The 12,129-nt window shown below is 35.4% G+C and overlaps 1 protein-coding gene across 12 annotated transcripts in view; it reads left to right on the plus strand.

Annotated features, from left to right (window-relative positions):
* Window positions 1-12,129, plus strand: part of PUM2 (pumilio RNA binding family member 2) — a 96,421-nt gene that overhangs the window by 16,723 nt on the left and 67,569 nt on the right. For 9 of the 12 annotated variants that reach the window (XM_048222456.2, XM_048222454.2, XM_026519420.4 and 6 more), the window contains exon 2: window positions 5,881-5,949. In XM_048222456.2, coding sequence (XP_048078413.1) covers window positions 5,899-5,949 — 51 coding nt within the window. In that variant the 5' untranslated portion in view covers window positions 5,881-5,898. Of the gene's footprint in view, window positions 1-5,880; window positions 5,950-6,874; window positions 7,000-7,032; window positions 7,960-12,129 lie in introns of those variants that run through there. The other 3 variants (XM_044390518.3, XM_026519429.4, XM_044390521.3) reach the window with 3 other exon arrangements.

Consider the following 12,129-nt stretch of genomic DNA (forward strand, 5'->3'; position numbering starts at 1 on the left):
GAGCTAATTATAATACTATGAAAATGTGATTAGTGTCCTGCTGTAGTAGAAACCATTTATTGTAGCTCTGAGTGATTTTCCCCCCAACTTATTTTTTATAGTAGGCATATGGTGACGAATTGGATCAGATGTTATCTGAGAAAAATTAGTACTCTTAATGATATAAATGCATATTCTTGATCTTTTTACACAAACTTACTTGTAAACTGTTGGAATTATGTGTTAGTAAATATGAAAATTTAGAACTTAACCAAGTTGTTACTTGAGGTGCTTTTATCTGTTTTTCTTATGTAATTAGCAATAATGTCGCCTACAAAAAGTTGGCTGATGTTAAATTTTAGAATTTAATGAGGCACTGTTGTGGGTTGGTTTTTTTTTTGTTTTGTTTTGTTTTTGTTTTTTTGCTTTTTGTTTTGGGGTTTTTTTGGAAAGAAAGATTCAACCTCAAAAACTAACGTTTTAATTCAAACTTACCTAGGATTACACAGAGTCTTGGCTATAGAAAAGTTTCTATTATGTATCTTCTATATGAGCCAGTTCCAGTTGTTTATTAAAGAAATACTATCGGGGGAGTGTTGTGGCCTAAAGATGCAAACAAAAAAAAATTTCGAAGACAGACTTTACACCCCAAGCAATTCTGGTTTCCATAACTCTTGGATACATTTCTTCAGATTAACATAGTTCAATATTCTGTACTTGGATGCTAGATACTCTCTCGCTTGTTAGAAGAAAAAAGTGTTCTTTCTTCCTAAGATTTAACCCTTTCGGATAAAGTTGTTAAATTCATGTCCAGATTCTTTTCCCTTGCCACCAAATGATACCAAGATTTGTAACTGCATAGGACGTAGAAGATTAGCATTTTCCAAAAATTTTGAGAGTCCCACTTAATGGTATATGTATGAGTCCTGCCCCCTCAACTTTATTATTACTAATACGGAGATTATTGGCCTGAGAGTTTGTTTACTTTCTATCCTGTTGTTTTGCCCACTTTCTCCTGCAGTCTTTTCATGATTGAAATAAATGGTAATGCCCTAAAGTGCAAAGCTGAGGTTGAGCCTTCTGCAGATTTTGCTTTCTTTTGTATTTTAAAGTCTTTTCCTCCTAACCTACTCAATCACCTCCATTTAAATGTAACCTGTAATACCATTAAATGTAAGAAGAAAATATGCCCAGGGATAGTATAAATGAAAAGGTTGGAAGTAAAGCCCTAATGCTTAACTTTTGGCTTGCTCATATTTCGGAGTGGATTATCTGCATTTGATTTTTTTGTAGAGCGGTCAAGAAAGTAAATCCAGTAGAGCAGAGGTCAGCAAACTATGGCCTACAGTCCAGATCTGGCCCAACCTGTTTTTTTTTTTTTTTTTTCCCACTTTCTAGAACTGGTTTTTAGATTTTTAAAAGGTTGGAGGGGAAATAATATTTTGTAACATAAAAAATACATGAAATTCGGATTTCACTATTCATAAATAAAGTTTTATTGGGACATGTTCATGCTCGTTTATTTTTATATCCTCTATGGCTGCTTTTGTGCCACGGAGGTGTCGTTGAGAACAGAGATCATATGATCTGTCAGATCTAAAATGTTTACTGTCTGGCTCTTTGTTGAAAAATTTGTTGACCCCTGCCCTGGGGTGTGATTCACCACAAAAGAAAGAATGGATCCTAGAGACTTATCACATTTATCTGGAGGTTCTTTAACTTACGACCTCATTTATGTGGACCACAGATGAAAACCTGGAAGTAAGCAAAGAGGGACTTCAGTAAAGCTCCAGTCCTTTTTTACTCTTGAGAAAATTTGTCTTCTACCCTGTTCTTTTCATTCTTCTTAATAAAAATCTCCCTCCTGGGATGCCTGGGTGGCTCAGTCGGGTGGCTTTGATTCAGGTCATGATCCCAGAGTCCTGGGATCAGGTCCCGCATCGGGCTCCTTGCTCAGCAGGGAGCCTGCTTCTCCCTCTGCCTCTGCCTGCTGTTCCCCTTTCTTATGCTCAGTCTCTCTCTCTCTGGCAAATAAATAAATAAAATCTTAAAAAAAATCTCACCCGTTTCATTCATGGACTATGCAGATACATTGTAGAAAGGTAATAAAATACAGATAAATAGATGAAAAAATGGTGTACTCTGATCACTTAAGGACTGTATGAATTTTGGGTTATTTCCTTTCAATCTTTTTTTTAAAGATTTACTTATTTGAGAGAGAGCACGCCTTTGAGCGTTGAGTGGGGAGAGGGAGAAACAGGTTCCTCTCTGAGCTCGGATCCCTGATGTAGGGCTCACAGGGCTCCATCCCAGGACCCCCAGATCGTGACCTGAGCCAAAGTCAGATGCTTAACCGAGCAACCTAGCCATCCTTCCGTAACAATCTTTCTTAACATTACTATCTAAGCATTTTCTTTTCTTTTCTTTTTTTCTAAGATTTTATTTATTTATTTGACAAAGAGAGAGGCAACACAAGCAGGGGGAGTGGGAGGGGGAGAAGCAGGCTTCCCTCTGAGCAGGGAGCCCAATGCGGGGCTCGATCCCAGAACGCTGGGATCATGACCTGAGCCGAAGGCAGACGCATAATGATGAGCCACCCAGGCGCCGCCCCACTATCTAAACATTTTCTTAATTGCGAACTGAAATATTTTTACTAGTTACATGATACTCCATTTTATAAGTGTGTTGTGTCACTTAACTATTGTAGGGCAGTTATGTGGTTTATAATTTCAGAATTTCAGTAATCTGCAAGCAACAGTACTGCAAGCATGTTGGTAATAAAGCTTTATATATATTTATATATTTGTCTTTACATGTTGTCTTTACAGGTTGTTTCCTTTCTGAGACTTCCTTCCTCAGTTTCCAGCATCTCTGGTCCCCCAAAGTCTGTCCTTTGGAAGACTGGATTCTGTATAGGAATTTTGGTGCCCCACCTCCAAACCCAGGCCTGTCCTCAGGCGAAAAAGCCATTAAAAAACTCACTCTGTGCCAGTCTGTTCTTTTACGTGTAGACTCTCTTCCAGTTTGTTTTTTGTTGTTTTCCATTACCTTCAAATTGTTTTCTGTTTGTCCAAGTTTATAGTTATCTGCAGGAGGGTTTAGGTAAAAAAGGAGCTACACCTCCAATTACCAGGAAACCTATGTGATTCATTTAAAGTCTTTAAGAAACAATGACCATATTTTAACTTGTTTTTTTCTGTACAAAAGCTAACACATTGAAGATGTCCAGTAAAAGCTTACTGAGTAAATGAAAGGGCGAATGAAGTGTTCACTTTGTGAGAAGTGTTAATGAATCCAGCTTTTCTAACAAGAGAATAGCTTATTTGCCATCCATGTATCTTTCTGATGTAGTATCTGTTCAGATCTTTTGCCCGTTTTTAAATTGGGCTGTTATTTTTTTTAGGAGTTTTTAATATATTCTGTATACAAGTCTTATATTGGATGAGTGATTTCCAAATATTTTTCTCCTGGTCTGTCATCTTTTCGTTATTATCAGTGTCTTTTGTACAGTGTGTTTTTATTGATGAAGTCATTTTTTTTAAGACATCAGTTTTTCTTTTATTGACTCTGCTTTTGATATTGATCTTAAAAATCATTACCAGATGCTAGGTCACACAGCTTTTCTGTTTTTCTAAGAAGTCTTATAATATTAGGTGTTACATTTAGGTGTATGATCCATTAGTTAATTTTTACATGAAGATGTAAGGTATGTGTTCGGGTTCATTTTTTGCGTATGAATATCTCATTGTTCAAGTATCATTTGATGGAAAGATTGAAGAGCTTTTCTTAATAGCCAACTTTTCTTAAAGACTATTTTTAAGTAAGGTCTACACCTAACTTGGGGCTTGAACTTACAACCCCAAGATCAAGAGTTGCATGCTCTATGGACTGAGCCAGTCAGGCACCACTTTAATAGCTAAGTTTTGAATACTTACATACCCAGCACCAATTTAAGTGTTCTATGTTATCTAGTTCAGCTTTTACAGTAAACCAAGTGACAGCTGCTGCTGTTACCCCCCCCCCATGAAGAAATTGAGAAAAAGCAAATTTAGGTTACTTGTCCAGAATTACAGAACTAGTAAGCTGCCAGAACTATAGTTTGAATCCGGTTCTATCCCCTTGTAAGCTAGGAGTTTGACCTTTATAAGTCGGATTAAAAAAAAATACAGGAGTTACATAAACAAAGTACAGTTCAGAAAGATGACTGATTACACTTTGGAGATTAGATTGTATGATGGGAAGATGGGAGAGGATCACAGTATTTTAGGCAAGAGATGATGGTAGTCTAAACAACCAGATAGCTTGTGGGGCAACTGGATGGCACAGTTGGTTAAGCATCCAACTCTTGATTTTGGCTCAGGTCATGATCTCAGGGTGGTGAAATCAAACCTTGTACCAGGCGGGCTGTGTGCTGGGCATGGAACCTGCTTCAGATTCTCCCTCCCCCAATAAAAAACCAAAACAAAAAATCACAACAGCAGCCAGACAAATGGAAAATGGTTAGATGTAAGTGAGGTGGGAGGTTGACATTAGTGACGATATTGATGTAAGAAAGGAAAGAATTAAGTTATAAGTGGGGAAGAAAGAAGAGTGAAGTTGGAATTTTACCCAGGGAATGGGAAGAAGGAAATAATTGGAAATTTTTGAGAGGAGAGAAATTTGGTTCATAAATAGAAATGTAAGAGCCAGGGTCCTAAGCATATATATAGTTTTGAAAGCAATGAGAGTGGATGAGATTGTGCAGGATAAAGGGTAGAGAGGAGACTACCATGGATAGAGTACTAAGGAACACTAACTTTTATTTATTTTATTTTATTTTTTTTAAGATTTTATTTATTTGACAGAGATAGAGACAGCCAGAGAGAGGGGGAACACAAGCAGAGGGAGTGGGAAGGAGGAAGCAGGCTCATAGCGGAGGAGCCTGATGTGGGGCTCGATCCCATAAGGCTGGGATCACACCCTGAGCCAAAGGCAGATGCTTAACCGCTGTGCCACCCAGGTGCCCCAGGAACACTAACTTTTAAAATGAGTTGAAGAGACAAATGGAAGTCTGTGAAGAAGCCTCAGAAAAAGCAGCTAGACATGGGAAAGTAGAAAAGAATTTTGAGAGACAAAGTAGCAGCAAAGGCTAAAGAGAGAGACTGATTGGGAGAAATAATAGGATTATATTTTAAGGCCCCAAAGCAGGAAGGCTAAATTTGTAGTAGCTTCAGTGTCCAGTGATTTTTTTCCAGCAGTACTTAACATTAGGAGGCAAAGGGCCTCTGACTCAAGAACACATTAATTGTCACGTGAATGATATAAACTGTTTAAACAGTTAGAAATGGAAGGATTAAATACACCTTAGTTTTAGTTAACGGAGAAGGGAAAGGAGCTACTTTTAAGGAAATTTCAGTATTCTCTCAGCTGACTAATTTGTATGTTTCTTTGAGGTTGAACTGGATCACCACTTAGATATTTTCAGTGAAATTTTTTTTCTCATTGGTATAAGATCTACAAATAATGAAATGCTGAAGTTTTGAAAAATGTTAACTGAAAGAAGTAAAATCGTAATTTTGTAATTGGAACTATAACATAAAAAACAGACTATATTTTAGTATTTGAGCTTGTTTCCTTTATTCTTTACTTTCCATTACTTTGCCCAACTAGTAGGGGTTTCTCTTGGCACACAGAATAGTGCAAGAACCTTCAACCCCAGGGTTTTAATTTTAATTTTAATTTTAATGTAGATTGCTATTATATGCTTTATTTAGGAAAATCTGTCTTCATAGAGAAATTGATTTTTGCCCATCTCAGCTTATGCTAATAGCAGTAATAGCAGCAATATAATATAAAAATATTTGATGAAGTCTTCTGTTTAAATTTTTCTTTTTACTAATTTTGTTTTTGTTAATTCAACAGGTTTGATCTGTGGATGAAATGAATCATGATTTTCAAGCTCTTGCATTAGAATCTCGGGGAATGGGAGAGGTAAATATTTATGAATACTAAGAATGTATACCTCACTTTGATTATTTGAACCATCTTTAACCATAAATATTCTTGAAAATAGTGGTTATGTCTTCCACATGATGTGGGTTTTTTAAATCTTGGATTATACAGTTCTGTGGTTGTGGTGATTTCAGCTTTTTTTTTTTTTTTAAACCTCTAGCAGTAATTTTTAGTGAGATTGTGCCTAGTTGATTTGATTGATTTGTTTTATATTTTGATAATAAACCACAGTTACTTTGCTCTGAAAAGAGCCTTTCTTTATCCTTGTCCTGCTGTTTTATAAATGTATGCTGTTTGCTTTAGCCACACTTAATTGTTCACTATTCTCTCTTCTAAAAATCTCTCCTTGTTCACTGTTTGCTTAATAAACTTCTAATCCTCTACAAGACTGTACTGAGAAATGAGAAAGTCTTATCTATTGTCCCATTGCTATCTGTAGTAGAATTAATTACTTCCTCTTCTGACTTCTCATAGATCTTTATACATATTTTATATTCCTTTGTTACAGTTTGTTTTATATTAGTCTCCTCTGTAGATTGTTAGCTTTGAATAAATGACAGTGAGCACTCTGAATTTTTTAATAGATTTTATCAGTCCTGTTAATATATGATTTTCATTGGGGCATCCCATTTAACTGCACCATTACATAATTTAAGGCATCAAAAGTGCTTAGTTTTCCGTATAGCTAAAGAATATTTAGAAAACTTTGTTTATAAAAACCCTTGCGGTCACATCTTTATTTTGTCATGTTCTGTAGTACTAACATAGTGTGGACTTTGCTTATAGAACATAACAGTGAACAGACATAAGATGTGTAATTAACTGCTTGCTCCTGGAGATTATTTTACTTTGGTAGATTAGAGACCTTCATGAGACTCACTCCATCCAATGCTGTGCTCTTCAGATGCAGAAAAAGAGTCCAGTCACTCCTCTGGGCCACAAGAGGGCACCCTGCAGCTAGCTAACCCTTCCCTTCTCCAGAACAGCGTTTTCCAAAGAGTTTGTCATTTTCAGAGGACTGATTTAAGGGTGAGTTAAGGTGCTTAAGCATAAGTATTGCCAAACTAAACTTGTTAGTCTAGTGCATAAGGTAAAATTCTGGTCCCTAAGAAAGATTTGAAAGAGGGAATAATTTTTTAGTCAAACAACAAAAAACTAGAGCTTCACTGCATTACAGTGGCTGCTTCAGCATTATTTACACTATGGGCAAATAAAAATAAGCAGTTGAAAAGGGCTTTTGTTTTGTTTCCTGCTGCTTGTTTGCTTTGGTCTTTAGAAAGCAGAATGACCTATCTTAAAAGCAGGTTTGAACAGTGTTTCAGCCTAGTCTGTTACAGACTTAAACTTGATTTTTAAGAGCAAGTAAAGTCACACTGTTAACTTTATTCTCTTAGACCCTCCCCCCATCACTTTACTTCCTAGATCTACATTGTATATATATTTACAGGTTGGCTCATTTTCCCCCTCCCTTTCCAAATAGTTGATAAATGCAAAGACATCTTTGCAGTTAAAAAAATGTCATGATCAGAAACAGTTGGAAGAGTTTGGTTAGTTATTTGGGGGTGAAGGAAGTATACTTGAGGTTTTTGGAAAAGAGACAAGCTGGGTTGGAATAGTATGTTAATCTAAACTTAAATCTAGGCTTTCTTAATGGAAATTTCAGATATGCAGAGTAAAAGTGAGTAGGGTTTAGACTGCCCGCGTTTTTGGGCAGATAGCAGTATCAGCGCTTCTGTGACCTTCATTCGGTAGAAATGTATTTTTAAATAAGCTGTTATTCAACTAATTAAGTATTTTTTCTTAACAGTTTACCAACTAATTCTGTTACCTCTAAGAGATAGCTGAGAAACCTACTCAGGTTTCTGTCTCTGGGTTCTCTCTCCCACAAGCCTTTCTATCTTTCCTCATCTCACAGGCAGCAGGGAACCTTCTGGGATTTCCTTCTTTGCCTGTCTCTCTCTCACCAGTCTTCTCCTCCTTTCCTGACAGGTGAGGTGTTTTGTTTTTGTTTTATCCCAGAATTCATTCATTTTAATAAGTTAAAACTAGCCCTGAGTTTCTGGCTCTTCAGTTTTCTAAAATTGCTTGTTTATTTTTTTAATGTGACATCCTTTTCTAATGGATTGCCCTATTCTTGACTTTTTCTTCAAAAACAAAGGTTTTTGTTTTGTTTTGTTTTGTTTTTTGTTTTTGTTTTTTTTTTTTACTGTGTCTTAAGTTGTTGTAGATCTGCATACATACAGGACTATTTTCAAATGTACTGGGTTTTGTAGATCATGATACCTTTGCTGACCCATCATCAGAAGGGCAGTCTTTTCTATTTGGTCATCCAGAAATGGGAACAGATCTGTATTCATCCATTCATAAACTCATTCTTTCTGTATTTTTCCATAGCATGTTTTTGTCAAAAGACTTACTGATTTATATTACATCATATTGCTTATAAAAAGCAAAGCTAATTGATAGGGGATTGGACTCAGCTTCATTAGTATAATGTTTTAAAACTACACTGCAGAGACATATACCTGTTGTTTTATACACTCTATGTTCCTGTTTGTTTTTTAAAAAGGGGAAAGAGGCCCCTGCCTGAAATTCTTTAGGAAACCCAGAATTTAACTTTAAGTTACTGCGTTAATGTATTTGGGGAGTGAATATTCATAGCTTAGTATAATAAATAATGCCCCCTCCTTTCTTACACAATAACATTTAAAAATTATGTGCTGAGATCCCAGGTGGTGTGGTGAAGTGGAATACTGGATGGGGAAGTAAGGAGGCTTGTGTTTTCTTTGATCTATCACTAGTGCTATGACTTCGAGTAAGACTGACTTCTTTGAAGATAGTAATAAGAGTACCCTTTTGTATGAATTACATATATCTCAGATGTTCTAGCTCTGATCTGAGCTGTTAGGGATAACTAGAATGGAAACCAACTACTTGAAGACAGATCCTAGTTTTATCTACATAAATCTTTATCTTAACAATTTTGCCTTAAATGTTATCCACTGTAATGAATACCCACATTGTATAGGCTGAATATCATACTATCATTAAAGTTTATTATATCTAGTGGTATTCTAATACTGGGAATTTTCAGAAATACTGATGAATTTGACTGTGATTGAAAAGAACCATCTTCTATGGTAGTTAAGTGTAAAGAGAATGAGTGTTAGAATTATACAGATTGATGGGTTCAAATCCTAATCCTGCCATTTATTACCCATATGTGTAACCTTGGTTTTGTTTCCTTATGCAGAATGGGACTGTATTAGGCATCTGTTCTTTGTTTCATGATCCTCCTGCAGTTACTCAAATGGGCTTGAAAAAGAAGGCAAACAGCTGTAGGCAAGATTTTTATAATGAATGATGTCATAGTTCTTAAATCAGCTAGTTAAATGTTGCTGGTCCGTATGTTACTTATGTTTTATTATATTAGAAGATTCCTGTTTTTGGTAGTAAAGACATCTAATATTTATGTGTCTGCTATGTGCTGGATACTGTTCTAAGCTTACTTATGCTATTTCATTCTAGCCTCATAGAAACTCTATGACAGTTGCTTTATTATCCTTACAGATGAGGAAACTTAAGCTCAGAATAGTTAATTATCATGAATAGTAGTGATGGAATAGTATAAACTCATGAATGCCTTGACTATTTACAATACTGTTTCCTATTGGAAGTGATGACATCTAATGCTGGTTTTCTGTTAAAGGATATTAGGAATGGAGAAGATTTGGGGAAGTTCTGTGATTTGAAAATATGAAGAAGTATTGATCTCTTTTATTAACAGAAGAGATTAGAGTCTGGAAAAGCACTATTCTGGGGTTCTAGGGAATTTACCTTGTGTTTTTTGTTCTCTACACATTTAGTTATTACCATCTGTGCCTCTCTTTATGAACCTCATTATAAAGAGAGTCCTCTTACATCCTGATTTGCCCAGACAGTCCAGATACATATCTGTTGTCATGGAATAATTATTAATAGCATCCCGTTCCTCAGAAGTGTCCCAGTTTGGATGTTTTATGAACACCTTAATTTAAAACCATATTGTAGACATAAAGCCTTTCAAATTCTTTTGATTCTTAAGATTATATTAATTTGGTTGGTTATGTGATTTTATGTAACAATTTGTATTAAAGAATCAAGTGTGCCTTTAAATTCTAGTGGGAGTTTATTATATATTTTGAGGCAGTATGGCAGGTTGTTGACTGATTTCTTCGAAGATGGAGAAGGCAAGCCATAAATACTTGCTGAAACAAAGAACTAATAAAATAGTGGACAGTTGGGATGAGTTTGTATGTTCACCCAGTCATTTCTGAGTTGGAAAGACAGGTTGCAGGTTGACAAATACTGAATTGCTTGACGTTGGTTTAAAGCTTTTGTGAACTACAGAACTAATATGAAGTAGTATTGGATCATTTATATTACAGATCTTTAAGATCTCTTAGCGCTCATTTTCTGTAATATTCTTCCCCATTTCTACTACAGTAAAAGAGTCTCCAAGGGTAAATCTCTATTGCTATTCCAATAGAGTACTGCCTAAATCTTTTCTTTTTAACTGTTCTATCCTGAATTATTGCCTTCCCCTATATTTAGTTCATTTTAATTTATTCTTGGTCACAAACTAGTAGTTTCTGAAAGTATTTGGAATCAGTGTCTAACCTGTTAGAAAAAGTTGTTTCTAGAACATACAGGCCTTTGTCAGAAGAAGTGTTAATTTTATTAACTACTAAATTGTTTTCCTGTGCATGGTAACTTATAAATGTTTGTAAAATGAAAAGCTATTCATAGTATAGTGCTTGGCAGAAAGTAGGCACATTGGATAAGTGCTTAACATAGATTTTTTCCCCTAGTTGTACAATTTGTATTTTAAAACAGTGATAGGTGAGCTTCTCTACTAAAGCACTACATGGAACTTTATCACAAAGACTTTGGGGTGGTCTCCTCCAGGAATTTTTATTATTTCTGCTACCTTAGAAGATTAGTTTTAAGCTACTTCTGTGTCTGATGACTGCTTCTATTAAGTTAAGATTTTATTCTCAATTCCTTATTTGTTACTATTACTTTGATATTGAATCTTTTTTTTTTTTCATGACGTATGGGATAAAAACTTCTTTATTTTCTCAGGAACCATTTTTTAATGGTATTTTTAAGGATTAAGTTGGGATTTACTGTGAATGAATGTCCAATTATTTATATCAAGTACAGTGTTTTAGTATTAATCAGCTTTACATTTTGTTTGAGTGTTTACATGAACCTTTCATAGTGAGATTTAAAAAAAAAATGAAGGAACAGAGGTTGCATTTGGCTGGGATCTTTGTTAGAGCATATTACTGTTTAAAATGTCTGTGCTTTAAATACAAATAATTTGCAGCCCAGTATGTTCCTAACATGGAGAAACATTTCTTTTTAAGATAGCAGAAGTTGGTTTCCTTTAAAATTAAATATATTTAGTTTAGCAAAAAAATCTGTAGATTAGGAACATGACCAAATTGAACTCCCACCCCCCCACCCCCCCCCACCCCCGCCTTCAAAGCTGCTTCTGGTTTTTTGTTTTGGTCAATGGTACTACCATTTACCTTATTACACAAATTTTAAAATTTTATCAGTCTCCTCCCCATTTGTTATCATATCCTACTGACTCTCCTAAATATTTCTCAAACCATTATATATTCCCAATTCTTTGTTAGTACCCTATTTCAATTTACCATCTTGGCCCTGATCTAGTTCTGCTAAACTGATTCCTTTGTCTGTAGTCTAGGATATCCATTATTCTTACAGCTTACAATTTGAGTTGTTCTCTAAAAAATAATGTAACTTAACAACCTCTCTGGATTCCCTTTACTTCAAAGTAGTGTGCAGTTTTTCTTTAGCTTGTCTTAAAGTTTCCTCAGGATCTGACGTAGAAAGCTTTACTTACCAGTTATCAACTTTGACATTCCCTCATCTGTTCATCCATCTCATACCTTGTTGTACACACAGTGCAATTTATTAGGTTGTGCCTTTGTTCATGATTTACTTTTATCTTCCTCGCATTGCACTCACACTTTCACCCCCAACACACAGTTTTATTTCTCAGATCCAATTCAGGTTTTACTGAGTTCGTTTTATTATGTTTGTGAGCCCTCTGAAAATAAGGTTACCATGCCCTTAAGGAGGCAG

This window comes from Ursus arctos, unplaced genomic scaffold, assembly GCF_023065955.2.
Source record: "Ursus arctos isolate Adak ecotype North America unplaced genomic scaffold, UrsArc2.0 scaffold_8, whole genome shotgun sequence".
Lineage (NCBI taxonomy): Eukaryota > Metazoa > Chordata > Mammalia > Carnivora > Ursidae > Ursus > Ursus arctos.